This window comes from Argiope bruennichi, chromosome 4, assembly GCF_947563725.1.
Source record: "Argiope bruennichi chromosome 4, qqArgBrue1.1, whole genome shotgun sequence".
NCBI lineage: Eukaryota > Metazoa > Arthropoda > Arachnida > Araneae > Araneidae > Argiope > Argiope bruennichi.
In genome coordinates this window covers 24,315,423-24,337,655 of record NC_079154.1, presented here as the reverse complement: position 1 = coordinate 24,337,655, position 22,233 = coordinate 24,315,423, and the positions used below count along the sequence as shown (strand labels likewise).

Here is a 22,233-nt window from a genome sequence, read left to right as displayed (position 1 = left end):
ATAAAATGAAATAAGAGATTATAATTTAAAACTATGTTTTAAGACACTATCCAACTATACGGTTAAACAGTGCGAAGATTTTAAATGTAGCTATTTCTATTGTGTTTTAGAAAATAATTAATGTATTCTTTTTCCGGTAACTGATTTCTAACAAAATAAAACAAATGTGTATAAAAGCAGATGGTTTTTTTTTTTTTTTGAGGTTCCAAAGTTAAAGTAAAAGTAGAACCAAATAATGCTTATATAAAATGCAAGGGCAAAAAAAAAAAAAAAAAAAAAAGAAGAAGAAGAGCGAATTTTATATAGACGGTAAAGGTGGGTAAAACCACGGTCAGGCCATGACCATTATAAGACGGCCAGTAGGCAGTGCATGAATGATGCTGAAAAATGCTGTTCGGTCCATGGCAAGTACTTATCCCGGCGGGACAACAACATGCTGCTGTATTGTATTTTTTCTTACTGCGCATGCGTTTGTGGAATTTGGCGAGGGGATTTTTTTTTTGGGAGGGTGAAAAAATTGATCACTTATCATACACTAATTCCAACATTTTTTGCTCTTTGTTCTTTCTGATGCGAGCTTGTGTGTTTTTTTCTCGTTTTATTTGCCATTTTTTCTATAGTTTTCCAATTTTAGGTATGTTGACTTTTTTTTTTATTTTACTGTGTTTCTTTGTGTAAATATCCATCATTTTAATACGATACGCAGTGAAAAAGAAAAAATCAGGGACGGCAAAACAGCAATTTATAGCCAAGCATGGAATGCTTGAATCTATCTTATGAAATTGTATCAAACATAAATCAGTTCCTTTCTACGCATGTGCTTCCTAATGGACGTCTTATAACTGGTCGAGCATAAACATAAGATCATAAGAAAAACAAGCATAGATGCATTTTGGAATGAGAACTTTCCTGATACATAAACTCTCCATTTTCTTCGAAATGTCGCACATAAGTTTTTGTTTGTTTGTTTGTTTTTTATCTTTTGCGCGTTAGCGCTGTACTAGTCTTTGCAATTTTCAGTATTATCGCCAAATAGTGGTGAAAGCGTAGCAATAATAATTTATATATTTTTTATTTATAATCTTTAACAATAATAAAACAAAATATATAAAAATAATAAAGTATTTAACAAGTGTCAGATTCAGAAAAAAACTGCACAACAATGAAAGTGATATCATTAAAAAGAAAATTTTTTAAGTTGTAATGTGGTTTGAAAATCATAGAACGTTTTAATAAATTCTATACAATAATACAATAGAAGAAATGCCAAATTCTCGTTCAATTTTATATAATATTTTTTCAACAAAAAGACTTTTATATCAAACTTGGTAACTTTAGAGTTAATGGTATATCCTGTAGAATGCCAAAGCTCACACACATATTCCTTTTTATTAAGGATAGAAATAAAGAAAAAACAAGACAGTATTGTGGAAAATAAACATTTATTTAATAGATTTAAACTGTACAATTTTATGTAGCATAAATAACAACATTCTGACATGTTATGCGAGATAAACACATATGTATTTTATAAATAATATGAAGCTCTAGTTATGAACAACAGAATGACATGGACAAAAAATAGTGACTTTACAAGAATTATTCACAAATCATTTGCATCTTTCCAACTATAAAGGCAACAACCAAATTCGTCTTGCATCCTTTTTCTTTTACAAAAACCATTTGCACGTCATAGTTCGCCTATCAAGGCATTGTTTTAAATATTAACTAAGCTCTCTATATTAATAAGCTTGAAAATGCATTAAAAATGACATCACATTCATTAATCTAAAAAGCGTGATTTTCTCATTCTTATGAAGTATCATTTAAAATGCAAAGGATCAAAAATTAATTGTATTTATTAATAATAATATTTTATTTCCAAATTGTAAATAGAAGATGCATAATGTGTAGACAGACGGAGCATTATTAGTTCGCTTTCAAGCTGAAATAAATTTGTACCTTAATTAAAATGAGCTACTTATCATACATTTTGATACTAGAAGTAATAGAAATATTGAATATCTTATTCTGAAAATGGCACACTTACTTTATATTTTGCTAATTTATATATATATATATTTACTTGTAGCAAAGTTATAAATTTGCAGCAATAACTTTGGCGCACAACACTATATATTTACTAAAATATCATTCTGTTACAAAAATTTGTAATATATTTCTAGTAAGACGAAAAGATTTTCATATTAATTAATAAGAAAATAGGAACTATTTCATAAATTTTGTTGATAAAATATATGAGAGTAATCTCGAAACATTCGATATGAACATCAGATTACACTTTTACTACTAAAAATACTCAACTATCTTGAAAAGAAAGCTACGAAAATGCTACAGGGGTTCTGAATGAGTCCAGTAACATTTTCTGTGAATGAAAGAATACAAGCTGCTTGCCTTCCAAAGCAGCTGTCCTCACTTTGATCGCTTATATTTATCCTCATATCTTGTAAATTTACCTGGTAATAATAAATTTAAAAAATCAATGGGCTATGGAACTTTGATAAGTTTCTACTGCTCTTTACTATTATGGCAGTGTATTTTTTTATATGAATGAGAGTTTTCGCGAATTTTGTTGTAGAGAAATAAAGCCACAAGTGCTTGTAATATCTATTTGCTATTATTCCGTCAAAATTCAAGAAATTTATTTTGCTCTAACTCGGAATTTTTTTTACCTTCGTTTTAAACTTTTTGGGTGCTTCAATTCTGATAGCATTTTGGAATTTGTTAAAAAGGGATTCTTTTTTGATTAATTGAAATATATATTTAATCAATTGAAAAAGTATCAATTTCAGGAAGTTTCTTTTTTTTTTTAATTTAAATAATACTCAGCAGGTGAAGGCTGAATGGATTTATTTAAAAAAAAATAAGAAAGTAGCAATATTTCTTTCAAAAAAAAGTAGTAAGGAAAATTTAAAAGTAAAAATAAAATTTTCTTTAAAAACGTTGGGGATAAATAGCACCAATAATCACCTTTTATTTTTTTTATACCTTATTATTGAAACCACCATAACTTTAATTTGAAATAAAAATGGCCATATTGCTCTCAGATACCTCATAAATTAAAGTATAATGATTAGGTGTTCCCTTTTTCTTTCGATTATTTAAAATAATCTTATTCTTTAATATGCTTTATAATTAATTCTTTAATATGCTTTAATGCTATGAATTTGCCGTTAATTATAGAATAATAGCAAACTAATCCATTTGCGATCATTCTACAATAACTGCATACAAAACTCACTTCAGAGAAAACATTTAATTAATATTTCTTCTACTGGAAAATGCTGGAAAGCGAAATCGTATGATATATTTACAAATGAACATCTCAAGCAATAATGTTTGATTTTTCATACAGCTCAGAAAAACAAGTTTCATTTTGAAGATTTCACACTTCGTATTGTGTTCAGTCTTGGGCATTCGTGGATGCCAGATGCCACACCTGCATGCTGCCATTTAGGAAAAACCTATACAAAAATTAACTGGATGGCAAAAACTGTATTCAACCCAAATTTTTCGGCATGTGTTGGCATGCTTTCAATTTCAACACACACAAAAAATCTTCGAAAAATAGCATGGCCTCAATCATGCTTTCATTATTTACAACAAAAGAATTTAAATCGACATACAGCTCATCCCTCCCACCAAAATATTTGCATAATGAAGAAGGCAGGAAGGGATCGCGAGGTTGTCCTGGGTGATACTACTTCCAAGGGAGCAAAGATACATTTCACATATGTGAAACAGTCAATGTTTATATGCTCCTGGCGTCAAAACTTAAAACTACATCACTACTAAATGATTCAGATTCCCTTTACTGTTGGGCACACACATCAACACATATTTATGTTGAAAATGGCAGTCTTTCCAAAAGTTTTATTTTAAGATAAGATGGATCATCTGCTGTTGCTGTCACTGTCGTTACTATTACTTCTGTGGTAACTGTTGTGAGGCAAAGGCCTAGGTATAGACCCTGGTGTGCCTGGTGTTGCTGAACCTCCCATTCCCAGATGTCGTCCTATGGGTCCATCCACTCTGACGTTCAATTCGCCTCGCATGAACCTTTCTAGTTTATCCACACAGGCATCTTGATAATCGTGGATCCATCTGCAGAGAAAGGAATTTGTTTATATATATTCGAAAAATATTAGGTATGAAATGTCTGTATTGATATAAAAAAGGATTGTTTTGTAATAAAATTTTCTTTCAAGTATTATAGAAATTTGCTGGTAGTTACCATTTCTTTTTATTTTCTCGTATACGTAATATAGAGAAAGTATAATGTTAGCAAAAATAGGATGCTCGTTTCATATTTTCTTTCCATCCGAATGCGTGTATACAAACTGTTGATGATTCGAACCTCGTTCGCAACGATTTATCAAATGAAGTGAAATGTTGCTTCCAATTATTTATGCAAATGTTTTTCACTATATATAAGAGCGGAAGCACCCGTGCGTAGATACTTAGATGCATAGATCATGCTTAGACGTAGAGGCTTAGACGTAGATTGAGATTTTCTTTTTTCACTCGTGTTCGTAGTCTGTGTCGGTGTGATATTTTATAATGTATTAAATGTTTGTTTGTCTCAAGAAATAAAAGTCTGTTTTTAAGAAGTTTTCTCGACCTGCAACACTTTATAAGAACCAGTCACATGCATTTTTCACTGCTATTAATAGAACATTTTTCTCTGCGGGCCTTACAGACGATTGATCTTGACAATTACAGGGTTTGAACCCAAATATCGTTTGACATATAATAATCATTAAAAAAAATGAACTCGAGAGATTTTGACGAATCTCCACGTTTTAGACCTTCAAAAAACACATTTTTAAAAAAATGTCCATCTATTTGCCTGTGATTTCAACTGTTTTTAACTAAACGGTTGAAATTTGGTACATGGTCTTTACACCAAATTTTCAAACATCTATCAAATTTTGGGTAAAATTTTTTTCAGAAGTTTGTCCGTCCGGTTGTTCGGATATAAGTTAACACGATATTACAAAACGAAAACAGCTTGATAGATATAATTCGGTGTACAGATTTAACATCTATATTATAGACATTTATCTTTTTATTTGTAAAATCTAACAGCAGATTGAGTGTCTGTCGATCTGTACTTCCAGAAACATGTAAATGCGATAATTCAAAAACGCAGTGACTTAAATATATCAAATTTGGTATGTGATTTTGTGACTACAAGGGCAGTTTTATATCAAATTTTTGTTTCAATCAATTGAGAAAAACACATCTGAAACATAAATTCGACTTTTGGTTATAATTAACACATGCCAAGGAATGATCACCATAATAATTCGCCACGAATGACACGATAGATTCAGTAAAAGTGATAAATTCAAGCTTAAAGTTAATATTTCGTAACTATTGTACGCTAATACCATGTAAGGCCCTCTCTGGCATGACACATTTTTGAGAGAGTGTGCGAGAAAATTTTAGGGAGACCTCTCCAGCTGGTTCTAATTTATATTTTATATTCATCAAAACTGCATTTCTTATTAACTGTTTAAATAATTTGCTCATAAGTGAATCGAATAGCATTATATTTCAACTCATAATTAAGTTCTAATTAACATTTTTATTGGAAAAAAAATTTCATGGTTGAATGTGAAACGAATATGTAACCAGAAGAAAAGTGTTTAACTCAATAATCACAATATTGTGAAAATAAGTTATAGACAATGCTTTATAGAAAAATAATCTCTGTCCTTTACTTTGGAATAATGCAAAATTGTGAAAACCCTTAACTATGTGTCTTCTCTAGCAGTTATTCAATCCATATTTGAATATTTAATGCCTCAAATAAAGTGTATAAAATCATAAAATTCTCATTTTTTCGACTTTTTTCATTTTTTATTGATATCCTCCTAAAGAGCAATACCTTCAATAAAATTTCTTACCTTACTCCATTAAAATAAGGAATTGCTCTCATATCTTCAGGCAAGGATTCTACCTCTGGCCATTGGAAGTTATCCAAGATGGGAATGATGTTGCACTGACTCTTTAAGGCTTCCACTATTTCCTAAAGAGAGTTAAAACAATTAGAAACAAAACCGAAATTGGTGGAAGATACTTTCAGATCATCGTGTGCTTGCATGAACTTGGGTAAACAATATATAATAATGTCGTAAATATTCGCCAGATAATTTTATAAATCTGCAGTAAAGTATCCATTGCTCTCCACAATGGAAGACCCGTCCATTGTCCTACGAAAGGCATGAAAATGCATGTATGAAAAAAATAAAGCATGCAGAGGTTATTAATAAACTTGAATTATTCAAATCTGTTTTCTCAGAAATGTCCGCAAACTGACAATGTACTAAAGTACCACTACTTCTCCTGGTCTATCCAGGAGATGGAACGGAGATGGATTACCACTTTACAAATATTTCATGAGCAATAGATGCTGTTTACAAAAGCATTTTTCAAAATTTAAATTAGAAATTAATAAAAATGAAAGCATATTATCAAACAAATCATATATACAAGGTTTTCATTCCATTCATGTTACAACAGCTAGTTTCGAAATCATTAGAGATGGGCATATGTTTTAAGTGACATAAAGAATTATATTTTATTGTTTCAGTAAACATATACACCAGTAATAGAAAAATTACAAAGTCTAATTTTTCGCATTATTTTCCCTTCCTATTAATCCCATTTAGTAAAATATTCTTGGCCCGTTAACATATTAGATAAAAATTCTGCTCTTTTGTTGTCAATGCTGACCTAAGTTAAGAAATTTTAAATTTCATCATTTTAGATGATTTTAGAGTATTAAATAACCGCCTGAATAATAATCCGCAAATTAATAAATTCTGTTTTCTCCAGATGGTCGGAAATAATGAAGTTTTAAGCTTCATAATTCTGGCAATTTTAATTGCAGAATAGTTTTTTTCACTAAAACTTTAGTGTATCAAGAAAATGACTAACAAGACAGAATAGTAGTATTTAGGTTTTTAATTGACGGATAAAGGATATGTTTTATGTCGTTATAGACTTTTATTGATTACGACGGCGTGAAATATTTCTACACCAATTATTGAATATTTCTAAATTGAAATGCAGGAATATCTCGAAATGGTTTAGAAAAGATTATTGCAAACATCTTGTATGTTGATATAATTTGAAAGCAAGGGAAAATTTTCATTTTATTGCTGCATTCATTTTCATTTACTTAAATTTAATCGCGATTGCTAATTTGACACTCCTTTTCTCATTTTCCTCAAAAATTTTTTATTCTATTTGATTAAGAAGAAAAAATTTCTTCTCGATCGGAAGAGGAAAAAGATGTTCCACCATTTTCTACAAGAACAAAATTATATTTTTCTCATTTAGCTCATAAATCCTGCCAAAACTCGACTAACTCGCTTTGAAGCGAAATACATTTTTCCAAATTTCAAAGTAATTGTCTCTATTATAAGATTTCTTTTATGATAAATGATTCAATACAGCGCCCTCTCTTAACCTGAATCAAAATAACTTTTAAGTACATTTGTCTTAATTCGGCCAACTGTCCACATCAAAAGTGTTTATAAACCAACTCTGTGCCATAATTACCAAATTCAGTGTTCTGAATTCCTAGAATACAACCTTATTATTTATCCTTACTATTTAACATTATTATTTAATATTATCTTATTTTTATCTTATTATTTCCAGTTACCTTATGCACCCAGTCTTTGCAATCTGTGTCGTTAATACACCTGTCCAGAGAATTTGCAGTAAGAACCAAGATGAAATGCCTGGCTTGTCGGACACTGTTGAGCAGGTTGTTGTCGAACTTTCCCGCCTCGAGCCTCTCCACGTCAATGAATACAGAGAAGCCTCGCAGTTGAAGATGGACTTTTAATAGACTGAAAAAGTAGTGTTTATTTCAATAAACGTGAACATAAAACACAAGAGGCAATTTACTATTACATGTTCATATATTCAGTAACGGGTTTCTGACTAGGCGGTTGCTTAGAGCCGCTGATCTGAGGAAATCTGCAAGCAGATTGATTTTTAAAATATTTGCCTAGTTGCAAAAAACTCATAATTTATATCTCATTAATATCTTGTCAGATTTTAGAGGTCAAAAGCACGTCTTTCATTACGTTCAGGTAATTTTAAATACCAAACTTCTACTTAGACAATATTCAGTAGAAACCTGAATATCACTCCAATCATAAGTCATTAAAGTTTAACATAATGCGTAAATGATTTAAGTAAACAAACTTGAAAAGTGAAACTAAGTTTACTGGTTTATAAAAAGAGGGCCTCATAGTGTGTATTGCCTTGAACCGCAAATTCCAAAATCCGCGTTCACGAATTAATGGAAGCATTTTAATGTCCATTTTAAAAATAGAAATAATGGATAATTATGCAAGAAAGTTCAATAATATCAAAGAGGAAGCCTTAATAGTAAAGTTTCAAAATAAAAGTTGTATGAATAAATAGTATTTAAAATATCAAACTTTTAAAATGCATTTATAATTTGGTTTATGACATGTCTTCACAAGTATATTTTTAATATCTGAAAGATAAATATTTAAAGAATTAAAAAATTTCCCTGATTTAAAGATACTGTTTCGAATATGAATGTTAGAATTAATATATGCCATTTTGAAATACGTTTATGTAAATTTGTACTTATATGATTAAAAGAAATTTGTAAATAAATTCGAAGATAAATAATTGATTTTATAACATGTTTAATATCTCTTATTTCAAATGCGTTAGTAAATATTGTATGATATGAATAACGAGTTCCCAAAGTATGTAAATATCAAAGATATATCTTTGTACGGAAACATGAAAAATAAGTAGTAGCCTGCACAAATGCTTTGGCTGAAGCAGGAAAAACGAAGTCGGAAAACATATTATTCATTCAGAGTTAATAAACTGACATACTTTGTAATAAAAGTGTTTAAAAAATACTTTAGGAGAACATAACATGTTTTTGATTTTGATGGAACTAGTTTTACCAAAACAGAAAAGAAAAAAAAAAAAAAAAAATCGAATACCTAGCTAACTGTGATCCACTAGATCTTCTATAACTGATGAAAACATCGAGGCTTTTAGGATTTGGACCCTCTTCATATTCTACACCATTTCGACTAGAATGCATGCCTGCAAAAAAATAATATAAGTTCTTTTAAAAAACGTAAATTTTAATCATAAAAAAGGAAATAACAGTAATAATAAATGAGTTACAAAGTTATATTCCTTATAGCACCTTTTTGAATAAATCACACCAATTTATATCGTTAATTATTTTCGGTGTTTCTTAAAAAAAACATCATGCAAAAAAACTAATTCTGAAAAATGTATAATTTTAGAACATTTTAAGTTATCTTGAAAGTAATATTATAATAATAATATGTTACTTATGTCATTTATAATTTCCACAACAGATGGCGCCAGCGGAGCTTTTCATCAATATTGGAAGCAATTTTATTATCTCGGCATGAATATTTGCCACACACAAAACGAATACATTAAAATTTTATAAAAAACTGTTAGTTAAAATATTAATAAAATTGCAGAAATGATCTTTTTTAAATTTTTGCTCATTTTTGGTTTCTTTTACTCTTGTTGAAATGTTGCTAAAAGTAAAACAAAATCCCCGTACTCAAAATCTCTCAAATCAAAATCAGACCCCCCCCCCCCCCCGTAGAAAAAAAATCTCTGGTTTGAATCCTTGCCTGAGGGTGACCCTTGATAAAGTCTAAACCGGATTCTTTATTTCCTTCCTTTTATTCCATTTAATTCATTTTTCCATTCCCACCCACCCTTTTTCCTTGTTCAACACAAATGAACTTATTCAAATTCAAAATAAATAAATAAATATTATTTATTTATTTCGAATTTGAATAAGTTCATTCGTGTTTTAGTCATCGAACTTTTCTTTGATGGGCCAGTAGAACAGGCAATAAACTCCTGCATTACGCGTTTAAGAACTTTTTGAATACACATAATTAGAAATATCGCATTAAAGGAAATATATCTACATAGAAGGCTATAGAGTTAATGAAAAAAATTTTCAAAAATCGAAAATCCTTAAAAATCAACCGGCCTATTGTAGTAGGTGTGCAGTGAAACAGTACAACTAGAATAGTCACAAATTAAGAGGTTTATTCAACACGAATATACTGATAGCAAACACAACCGGTCTTGCAGAATAACAGAACTAACAATAAACAGCAGCACACAAACAGCAAAACGGTATTAGAGAAAACACCGCAGGACGAGATTTCACAGAATTATTCACACACCCTCCAAAAGTTTGTTATTCTTCTTCGCTACTCGCTTCAGAACATAACGTTGACTCATGACTAAAGCAATAGCTAGTCAATGTTCAACATTGACTGGCTATTCAGCAGAAGCATGCTTTCTAAATTACTTGACTACAAGACTAGGTATACGACCTGATTTTTGTCTCAAGATTGACTAATCGCTCCTGCTCAACTCGATTAGCTATCTAACTCCAGCCCGATACACTTTTTACAGTTTCCAAAGCAGGTCATAGAAACTTCTGGACATATCTTCATAATTCGTGTCTAATGAACGTATCGCCAAAATTCCTATAATTCTCAAATCTTCCATTTTATCGCCAAAATTACCAAATTCATCGCCAAGGCTGAGGGCCATTAATCCGGCATTCATTCAACATCCATCACAGCCATAAGCAAAACTGTTCTTCCCGCCCAAAATGGAACCATAAATTCGCAACAATGGTAAATAATTTTGTCATATTGCGCGATTTCCTCAAATTTCTATTCATACAATGCGCGACATTTTACCCTCTTTACGCAGGATTTTCACCTGAAGTGAAAACTCTTCTTACCTTTGACCATGTGCATGATTCTCATTCGGTGGATGCTGTTTGAAATGCCGCACTCCGTTTCAAGCTGCTCGGGAGTGAGATCCTTGAGATCTTTGACGTGTACGCCACTTAACAGCATCTGGTAGGTGTATTGGCAGAATTCTGGGCCCAGACCCTGGAGGAAAGAACTCAGTCCGGAAGTGTCGCACGACGAGTAGTCCGCCAGTCTTTTCAATTGGTTAAGCTCGCGTTGGAATCTGAATGGAAAATAGGTTTATTTAATATACAATATCATTAAAAGTAATGACAATGTTAATAATGAGTCGAAATCTATGATTTCATGAGCGTTTCTAAATATTTTAGAGCTATAGAAAGAATGTAAAATGTACTTTTTGAATATGGTGTTTTATTACGAGGAATGTGGATTATTGAAGATTAAACTGCATCAGTTTTATGATAAATTTAATATGCATTAGGATTATAAAGACGATTTAACTAAACATGATGATGGTCCCAGAATTTTATCCATATAGCCATTTTATTATTTTCAAATATTTTCTAATTTTATGAAACTCCCGATGGTTTTTTAAAACGATGTTATATCACGATGTTTTAATAAAATTTTTAAAATTCTGAGCAGTGTAGATGATTATAAATAAAGAAAAGACTTTGCAGAATTGCAAAATACTAGACTTTAGGAACCATCTTGTCCGTTCGGAATACTGATTTCTTGGTTTTGGTTTTGAAACCATTGATACTGATTGCGTTTATTCGAAATTTCACTTTTTTTATTCATTAAAACTCTAAAATATGAATTTAATGGAATCAATCTGCTACAAATTATTGTTAGTAAAAATTAAAGTGTGTATATACTATGGTTTAAAAGCGTAAGTATAAATCCCTCTTTTCATTTTATGTCCAAAGAAAGCAATTGCTTAATCTTAATGTTGACAAAAGCACTTAGTTAAATGGTTTGACGGAACAAAAAAGAATTGAATTACATCAAATTATTATAGAATGTGTAGTAAAAACTTAATACACAAATTTTAGAAAAAAATTGTGTGGAAAGGAAATTGGTATAATTGAAACGGTAAATTCTTCGAATTTTAAAATATAAAAATCCTTTTCATGACACAATTTTTTCGAAAGTTATAGCTGAAGAACACCATAACACCAACAATTGCCACAAGTTTTCATCATTAACTTTTGAGTTTTAAAAAGTTAGCAGTGACCTTTAAGTGCGGCAAATTTAATCGAGATCGAACAAAAATTGTGCATTTGTGTAAAAGGCATGTATCAAAAATTTGTCTTTACGGATAATGCATATTATACTGAGAACAATGTATGGCATTTAGATTAATTTGAAAGGACATTGCTAACACGAAATGTCTCATAGTCAATGCAAATCACGTGACATCTCTTATTAAATTGTTTAAAACTGATTTGTTGCAATTGGATTCGATATTTTTATATTAATGTTTATCCTGGTTTTCCAATACATGATGTATTTAAATGTTGTAATACTATAGACAACAAGGATAGAATATTGATAAAATTCTAGGTAATTTCGGTATTTAAAACCATATGATAAAACATATATAGATTTAGAATTCTAAGATAAGAAAAATTTTCATTTTTGAAAAAAATTTTCCCTTAATGACTCGTAATTCTTTTAATAGATCTTATCTTCGTTTGAGCAAACACAGTGTGGCAATCTTAATTACATAAATTTTAAAATAACTCTCAATAACTAACATCTAAATTTTCATTGAATGTGCTTATTTTGTTCATTAAATTTAAAGCTATTTCTGTAGAGAAGAATATATATATGTTACCTTTTTCTGAGGATTCCGTTTGCTATACCTATGTCTTCGCTAAGAGATTTTTCACTTAGTTGTAGTAAAAGATCACCATCTACTTTGCTGTTCAGGAACTCTTGACTATAGCGAGAAAAGCCTATCTACAAAAATAATTTAAAAAATGATATTAAAGGAATGAAAAAATTTAGCAAATAATATTTATAATTCTGGCTTATTATAATATTTATAATTTTGGCGTATTTCCCATATATGAAGAGATAGCTGATATGGGAAATCTGCCTTCGAACTGACTGACTATATGAGCCTACTTCGAAAGTTAGGACAGAGTTTACTAAAGATCTGGAATTAAAACTAATTCATTGATGGATTAGTAAATAAACTTTAAAGGAAACTATGCTTAAAAATAAATATTGTTTTCGAGAAATTGTTATTCGTATTTTTTATATCTACACAGATTTTTCAAACAGTCCTCTTAAGTAATTAGAAGAATCGAAGGCGAAAATTACCCCTCGTTAGAGTCTATTATCGTCATAATTTTTAACCCTTTTTCCAATTGACCCTTACTTGTAATTGTCATTCTCTTTTCTGCTGAATCAGGCAGCGATTTTCTACCGCAGTGATTTTTTATACATGTATGTAAATACACGATAGCTATTTGCTACACATGTCCAACAGGTTATTGACATCATTAACTTCTATAAAAAGAGAGTACTTATTTCCGGTTTAGTTCCTAAAAATAATTGTTCAAATTTTGCTTTTTATTTCTAAATCTTGCATTTATATCAGACTGTAAAACTATATAAAATAATTTGGATGAGGAAAGAGAATCAGAATCTGCATACCGCGTTTATTTAAGACTAAACATTATTTACTGAACAAACAACAACAACAAAAAGTTGATTTACCTGCTTGACCCATTCAACCACATCCTCCACCGTCCAGAGAGGCACTTGTTGAGAGAGTTTGTGAGGCACTTGCTCTCCTATCAGTTGCAGAGCCTGGGCGGCGTACTTGGATGCGATAGCGTTGGGGGAGCTGGCGACTTTCTTCAAAGCGTTTACGACACCGATATCGTGGAAAACCTAAGGTGCAATGAAACATGTGATCTTAATATGCGTTTTATTTTAAATTCTTCGGAAACCATTGGTTAAATTTAAGATGCCGGTACGGTCTTGGCGTCAAGCCTGCAAAATGCTCGCCAAATAAATGTTATGTTAAATAACGACAAAAAATCTGCTTTAGGAGCATTTATATTTCTGTTTTGCAAGAGAAATTTTGTGGATTACCGCATTTGGTGAGTTATTATTTGAAAGAAATTAAACCGTACAGTAGAGGGTTGGTTAGATGCTGCGTCTAACTTAAGGATATATGCACTTGGAGAGTGCCGAGACTGAATAAGGAAAATTCAATATACAAATGCTGAGCAAATAAAAACTGAGCATAACACAAAGCAACAAATTGTGATATAATTATAAATGATTCATAGAAAAATAATTCAGAAATGTGTCAATGAATAGTTTACACTTGCTAATGTATATAAACAGCATTCTGCCATGCATAACCAAAATAGTGATTAAAATAAAGACCATATTATTACAAGAAAATTTTCACCGTGTCTGTGTGTCATCTCAAAGAAGTAGATTCATAAATAATATAGCTTGCATAGCCGTGATCTTACAATACTAAAAGTGAAGATATTAATTCGAAACCTATTTCTCGAAGCTTTTCCTCTTTCCACGAGTACGCTTTTATAAAATTAAAAATGTTGGAAAATCATTATAAGGTACTTTACACCCAGAATGCTCAGTTGAAAATGAAAGTTTCTTTAATCCCAGATTCGTTCAATTAACAACAAAAAAAAGTGTCTTCAACAGAATTTGGTTCTAACAACCGTTTTCTTTTTAATCTTTATTAACGGTTATAACAATTATCTCTATCAATGATGGGAAAATCGTTTACTCACGTTTTCCTAAAGATAAATTATGTAAACAAATACTGAATAGTAACAGTTTTTCTAATAATCAATTTTACATCCAAATAAAGGACTCATTTCTATCATAATTACAACGAAAAGTTACTTTAAAATTGCTTACAAAATGAGACAAACTATAAAAGAATTATTAACTGTATCACAAATAATTAAAATATTGTTATAATGCACTATTAATTACTCTGTAACATTCAATTTAAAATATTAGGTATTTAGAAAATGCTATCTTTAAAAAAAACGAATGTGTTCAAATTTCAAAAAATCCTACAATAATATTAATAATTAAGTTAGAGAAATAAAAATAAACAAAACCACTCTTTATTATATTCAAGAAAATTTCATAATAAATTTTTATTTGTGTAGGAAAAATGATTAGCAATTTTATAGTAGCATTAAAACATTCTTATTACAAAATGAAAATGGAATTAGATTTCTCTTAACTTTAATTGCAAACTTTGGCCTTTATTATTAAAAGAAAAAAAAAGAAAAGTAAAGTTTTAGTGTAACATTTTTCCAGTTAAATTTTTCTATAAAAGAAATATGGTCATTTAAATTTTTAAGAGTCAGAATAGAATCATTTAAAACTAAACAAATAAACACTTTTGGTTAAATCATTCATTTTGATATATCTATACACTTACTTTGATAATTTCGCTTTCTCCTAGATACCTTAAAATTCAGTATTACTAAAATTCGACTGATAAAATTAGCTTAATAAATAAATTATTCATATTATTGAATTTTGGAGATTCACTTTTTAAATAAAAATATGGCGAAGCAATGACATGCCATAGACGACTCATTCTCGCCAAACGATTTTTTTTCAGGTTTTTGCAATTGTAGGTAAATACGATGAATATTATTTTCAACTTTAAATTATTTAATTTTATTTAATTAATGTAATGTCAAAAATTATTTAATAGTGTTTAGCAGCTATTTTAGCTTCATTTTTTGCTACTACTTGAAAATAAATAATCCTTCGCAAGAATTTTTTTTTAACAAAAGGATTTTTTTAAATCCTAATAAATGAATTTTATTTCCATATAAGATTCAGAATAATAATTTTTCTATTTATTGCCAATGTTATTTCTCAACAAATTTTATAATTTTTTATAATGAAAAAATATTTTAGCACAGTAAAAAAATAAGTGACTACATTCAAAACATCACAGGCATACTCGAATCATCCTTAATTGTTTTATCCAGGTACATAAATGTTTTCAATGAACCATTCTTTATCTCACATGTCTTATAACAACGTCGGCTCTGTTCTGAAATTCAGACCTCAATTTCCTGCCTTTTTATTCAGTAGATAACAAAAGTTGAAGGTACACATTGGGCTTTTAGCTCAAAAGGTTAGTAAATCTATGAATCTTTTATCTGTCTTAATGTTTGTTGTGAAGAAATCAGAAGCTTAAAATGACAGATAACTGGGAGTTTGAAGGGATTTTACGGCACAAGTGCAATTTTCTTTCTCAATTATCAAAATTCCCCCTTAAATTTCCATTCCGATTTTCATGATTTACAACAAAGTGTATATCTTCATTTTATTAGATTTCTTTTGAAGATATTTTATCAGAAAAGAAAATAATAACGTTTCATAAAAAAATTAAAAGAAAATAGTCAATTTACTTTGCTAACATTATTTTAAGAAATTAATGTAATTAAAAATAGGGGAAATATTTCGAAATAGTCAATGTTTAGTCTTTCAAATTAAACTGTTTCTTTAAAGCAGATGAAAATGTCTTGCATTTAAATCTAAAGATTCAAAATCACTTTTTTTTCCAGTTTGCTGAAGTGCGATAATATTCAATACGCACAAAGAAGGATATTAATATAGAAATTAAGAAATTAAATTTTGAATTCCTTATAGAAAAACATAAAATCAATTTTAGTTCCTTGCTTGAAGTTACGGGGCATTATTTTGTTACAGTTTGTTAACTAACTATATTTAAACGTATTTATGTGTACGCGCGTTTCATTTCTTAAAAAAACAACTAATTAATGCTTTATAGTATAATTCTATCATATCATAATAATTTTAATCTTTTTTGGAATTGATTTGGAATAATTTGATAATGCATTAATAAAATAATTTATTTACTGTCATTTAATTTTAATTTATTAATGAAATTCTAACTTAAAATTTTGTTAGTTTTTCTGCCTTCCTTGCATACGGTTTAATAGATTTATACAATATTTATAGATATCTTATAGTATAAAAATAATTCATCTGTAAGAAGTAAGATTCAACCGAAAAACTTATACCCGATTTTGAAATAAATTATTACGTATCTTTATAAATCTGAATGTTTTTGAAAATCCTGGAATATCTGGAACAAATTTATTTTGTCTTCTGTAGCGCCACTTTGTTATTTCTGTTTAAATTAATCGAACAAACCGCCAATATTTTCGAATCTATTTATAACTTCTAAGATGTCAGTACACGATAACGATAGCCAGACGCCGATTCAGCAGAATGTCTGCATCGGCCTTAATCAATATGGAAGCGACAAAGAATCCATATTGATCTTTCTAAGACTTCTGTAAATATTTAAAAAGCTGCATATATCAAGGAATGCTTTCAGAATATTTAAGTAGCTGTATATATCATTAACATTCCATTTCAAAACTTTTCCGTCTAGTTATCGCGATTCTTTACATTTTTCTACCTAGTAAAAAAAAATATATATCTATCAAAACTAAATAGCGCTTTTATAGACTTTCTTCGATATCGATTCTGTATATAGAAAGTTTTTATCGATAGTCGATTGAAATGTAAAACCAGGAATGGTAAAATATATTAAAGAAATAAAGATTCCTGTACCTTCAGTAAAAGACACAAATATATGATAAACTTCAGTTACCAAAGAAAACTGCTCGTTTCATTATTAACGTTTTCTGGCTAGTAACAGCATTAGAGAATACATTTTCCTATTTATTTACCATTATTTTGATGATAATGATATCAATTATCATTACATCAAAATCAAATATCAATTATTTCAAAATATCATTAATCAATTATCAATTTCACTATCATTTATATACAATTGAAAATTCGAATGAAAAATCTTTAATTCAATTTCTTGATTAATTTTAATACCTAAATTAATAACATTTTTAATTGGTTAATATATAAATCAATATATTATATATAATAATGTAATGTGTAGAATTTTTAATAATCGTTAATGGATTCTCTTCATATCATGTAAAAATTATTTGTAACTAAATTCTGGATCAAGATATTTAAAAATCAGCTGAAAGGATGAAAGGTATATTATAAAATAAAAAATGTTTTAGCATTTTACGGAAGCCGTGACAAGATTTTTAAATATATAAAACAGGAAAAACAAAAGCAGAATAAAAAAAATTATAATTTTTATTAAAGTTTTATTCAAATTAAAAACCCGAATGGAAAAAGAAAACCATTAACTTCCTAATACTAACAAAAATTAAAGTAGCCTTTCCTTTTTCTCTACAGTATATATTTCAAAGCAATTTGTATGACATTTCTCATAAATCATTTTTATCTGATGACATAGCACATGCTTAAATTACATAATGCATTCTACAGAAACAATAAAAAATAAGATATCACAGTTGTATACATCTGATGGTGCAACATTCTAGGTATACAGTTACAGTTTGATTTTCGATGCATAAAATGAAAAATAACAAAATAAAATAACAGTACCTCTTTAAACATAGACAATTCTAAGCACAAAAGTTTTCCGATCGATCATTCTTCTTATGTTTCTATAATAATAAGTGTTTAGAAACTTATCACAAGTGTTCGCTTTTCACCTTTCTACTTTTTTTTTTGGGTGATGCAAGTATTTATTAACTTACGCATCGTTGTGAAATGAATGGATTTGATCTGCACGTTCAAAGTAAGAAATTATCGCTAGATACGCGTGTATCTCATACAGGCTTGAGCATGAAAATATACTTTAGTTCTTTTCTTTTCTCTTTTTCTTTCTTTTTATCAGATATCGCCAGCATTGTTTATCCACGTTTAGTATTCTGACGTCTTCGAGTTTTTTTTAATATCATTTAAGAAATTTCTTTACCGTTTATCACACATACTTATTGTTTTATTATCGAGTATTTTTACTCGTGGAAAAGATTTAATGAAAGCAATTTGTGTTTTCAAAACAAATATACAGAGTTCTCGTGCATATAATGGCCCAGCTGCTGTTTCCAAACGTTTCTTTAGAGATAGGCATTTTATCTAATAAGAAAAATACTCCAAAAGTCGCAAAAGACTGTATTTTATGTTTTTAAGCCAATAAATGTAATGTTGGAATATTTACGAATTTTAAATTTTTATATATCTTTCTTTTGTCCTTTCGGTTATATTTTATTAGATTTTCTTGACACATCAATATTTTAAATGTAAAAAAAGCTCCACTGTTCTGCCAACAAAATTGAACTAATTACAAAACTTCGAATTTCTTTAAACTGTAAGATTTTAGATAATTTCAAATAGTTAACTTCCTCCAATTAATAATACTTACTAGTTAACATATATCACAGTTTATATGTGTCATATTGATTTAAATATGTTAAAATTATTTTTCTCATTAAAACTATTATTTTTAGCCCATTTTCTTATTTATTACCTTTTATAAAAGTGTGTTGGGAACCTCAGAAGTAGGTCCGTTTTTTTTTTGTTTTTTTTTTTAATCTAAAGGAAGATTCATGATTTAATAGGTTGTATTTGCATGAAGTAATCTTTTATTGACTTAAAAAATGAAAATGTAAGCTTCATAACTCGGCGAGTTTTATGTTCAGAAAAGCATTCTTTATTATAATTAAAATATTAATGTGTCAAAAATATAACGGATTAGTTTCATTAAATTATATTAACGTCCTATTTGAAAACAACACTAGGACTATTTGGCGACAGATCTCGAAAGTTTGAATCACGGTCAGATGAAGTTTGGCCCTTGACGTCAGTTTTAGCGTACACCATATCCGCACAGACGATGGATCTTTAGCAAAATCGGGTTTCGAACTACAAGCCCTCCAGTTTCAAGGTCAAGATCACTAGGCCACCGCGACTTCTTAAATATTATGGAATAGCGGGACATCATAAAAATAAATCTAAAATGCGCAATTCTTTCGTAGATACATTTATTGCTTCTAACAACATTACATATAATTATTTACAGATTTTTTTCTAATGTGAATATAAGTATATCTATAATTCCTTAAAAGTTAGCTGTTGCGCAAGTATATCCAAAGTAAACAAAAATAATTGAATTGGAACAAATACCACAGGAATATACTTTTTAGAAAAAATATAAAGCGTAAACTGATTTGCAATAAGCGGTCAGGTTGTAGAAAATTTTCCATTAGAACACTCTGCTCAAAATAACTGCAAACTTTGTTCGAAATTGTATTTGATTTCTAATAACAAAAAATAAGCCAGTATCAGTTAAGTATTCCATATTGCAGATACACTGGGGTTATTTTATTACAGACATTATCATTTGGGGATTACGATCAGATGGCAAGAACAAAACCTTAGCCATCAATTCAGCTGCCAAATTTTCATGAATGTTCTGCACACTTCTGTAGATCTTAGAACGAAGAATTGAACTTATTGCAGGTTCTCATATACAGCGAATATTTTAGGGAGTTTTCGAATATGTTATCCTGATGCTTGGAATTTTCTAACCCATTTAGCAATACGAGAACGACCGGTCTTTCAACGTAATTAAAACTAGAATTTTAATGTTTCGGATCTTAAATGGATTCTGGCAGTAAATGTTGAAATAGTTAAAAATTAAGTATAATATTCATAAGAATACACTTAGCGGTAAAATAATTAATAAACTGGAAATATTGTAATAGCCGAAATCCAAAATGTATAAAATAATTAATATAGCATTGCTTAGCAAATATGGAACAATAATAAAATATAGTTGTAGATATAATTTGTATATATTTACAAGAAGTTTCAGAAAATAATAATGTGTTCCTTTTATAAACAGAAAAAAGATTATTACCAATATTTTACACATTTATATAATACACAAGATCTTTTCAGTTTAAAAAAGTATTTACGTACTTGAGTTACATCCAAAAAAATTTTTGAAATATTGATCTCTAATTATAACAATTTCCAATAAACTAATAATAAATATTTATTCCCCAATAAAAATCCCACAACACGTATAGGAGTGATTTAAAAAAAAATATAGAATTGAAAAAGGAGTATTTTTATATTTTATTATCATACACAATTCTGTGATAGTTTCATGAACTGTAAATCAATTTCAGTAGTTTCAGTGGAACTGTAAATCAATTCCAATAGTTTCAGTGGAACTGTAAATCAATTCCAATAGTTTCAGCGGAACTGTAAATCAATTCCAATAGTTTCAGCGGAACTGTAAATCAATTCCAATAGTTTCAGTGGAACTGTAAATCAATTCCAATAGTTTCAGTGGAACTGTAAATCAATTCCAATAGTTTCAGTGGAACTGTAAATCAATTCCAGTAGTTTCAGTGGAACTGTAAATCAATTCCAGTAGTTCAAATTCAGTTTAGTATATAAATAGACAAAGTAAATCAGTAGATTAAAAGCAATTGCTTTCCATAACATTATGTGTCTTCCAACTGGGGACATCTCAGAAATGAGGATGAGAAGCTATAGGTATGGTGACTGGTTTTCGCCACCTCGATGGATATAGAAATGGTAGGGTTTAGTTAACTCCTACCGATGACGAGACATGCTTCCCACGGGAAGGGTTGTACTGGGGCCGGTGCTGGCCCTTAGGATTCAACCATACTTCCCACCAGTGTCCCGGCGGTCTGATCAATCAGATTTATCCGTGTGTATTCGGTCGGGTCGGTAAAGCGGTTAAAATTAATATTATGTGTTGTACTTGTGAAGACAATATAATAAACACACTAAATACCTTTACCCTTCCAAATAATTCAGATAATGTATCAAGTAAACAACGTGATTTTAGAACAAATTCATGAGTCAGCACTTACGTTTGTATTGCCTTGTCTCTTTTTGATGCCGGCTTCCATAGCAAAATGGAACGCAGCCAAACTACGAGCTTCTTCCCTTTTACTATAGAGCACAGGCACCAGTTTGAGGAGCCAGTTCTTGGACTGTCCGTGCACGTGGGCGACAGTGCTTTGAGCGAACTCCTCCGGAGAATGTCCAGTAACAAAAGGTTCCACTAGATCCAAAGTTCCAGACCTAAGAACAGCTGCCTCGATTTCTTTGTTCGCTACCAGAGCTGCTATTGCCAGGCAGGCGTAGTACTTGATGTTGTCGTCTGAGTGGAAGGCCAGCGGAAACAACCATTCAGAAGCCTAAAAGATGGGAAAATATATTCAAGACTATGGTAGTGAAAATGACAGTTTCATAATTGACATTTCTATAAAGATTTTTCATTAAATATAGAATAATTTTATGCAGTAAATGATATAGAAGTTTTTCAATTTTTTTCTTTTTAATTTTGAATTTATACTAAATTTTATAAAATTTCAGAATAACTTGGTACCAATGTAATTGGTTATTTTTATTTATTTATTGTTCAAAAGAAATAAATTGT

The 22,233-nt window shown here is 29.6% G+C and overlaps 1 protein-coding gene across 5 annotated transcripts in view; it reads right to left on the bottom strand.

Moving 5' to 3' along the window:
- Positions 1-2,073: 2,073 nt before the first annotated feature.
- LOC129965622 (NAD(+) hydrolase sarm1-like) overlaps positions 2,074-22,233 on the bottom strand; it is a 99,316-nt gene continuing 79,156 nt past the window's right edge. For all 5 annotated transcript variants that reach the window (XM_056079678.1, XM_056079674.1, XM_056079677.1 and 2 more), the window contains 8 exons: positions 21,662-21,991; positions 13,566-13,742; positions 12,676-12,800; positions 10,862-11,097; positions 9,039-9,144; positions 7,700-7,889; positions 5,934-6,055; positions 2,074-4,125 (listed from right to left, as the gene is read on the bottom strand). In XM_056079678.1, coding sequence (XP_055935653.1) covers positions 3,915-4,125; positions 5,934-6,055; positions 7,700-7,889; positions 9,039-9,144; positions 10,862-11,097; positions 12,676-12,800; positions 13,566-13,742; positions 21,662-21,991 — 1,497 coding nt within the window. In that variant the 3' untranslated portion in view covers positions 2,074-3,914. The remainder of the gene's footprint in view (positions 4,126-5,933; positions 6,056-7,699; positions 7,890-9,038; positions 9,145-10,861; positions 11,098-12,675; positions 12,801-13,565; positions 13,743-21,661; positions 21,992-22,233) is intronic.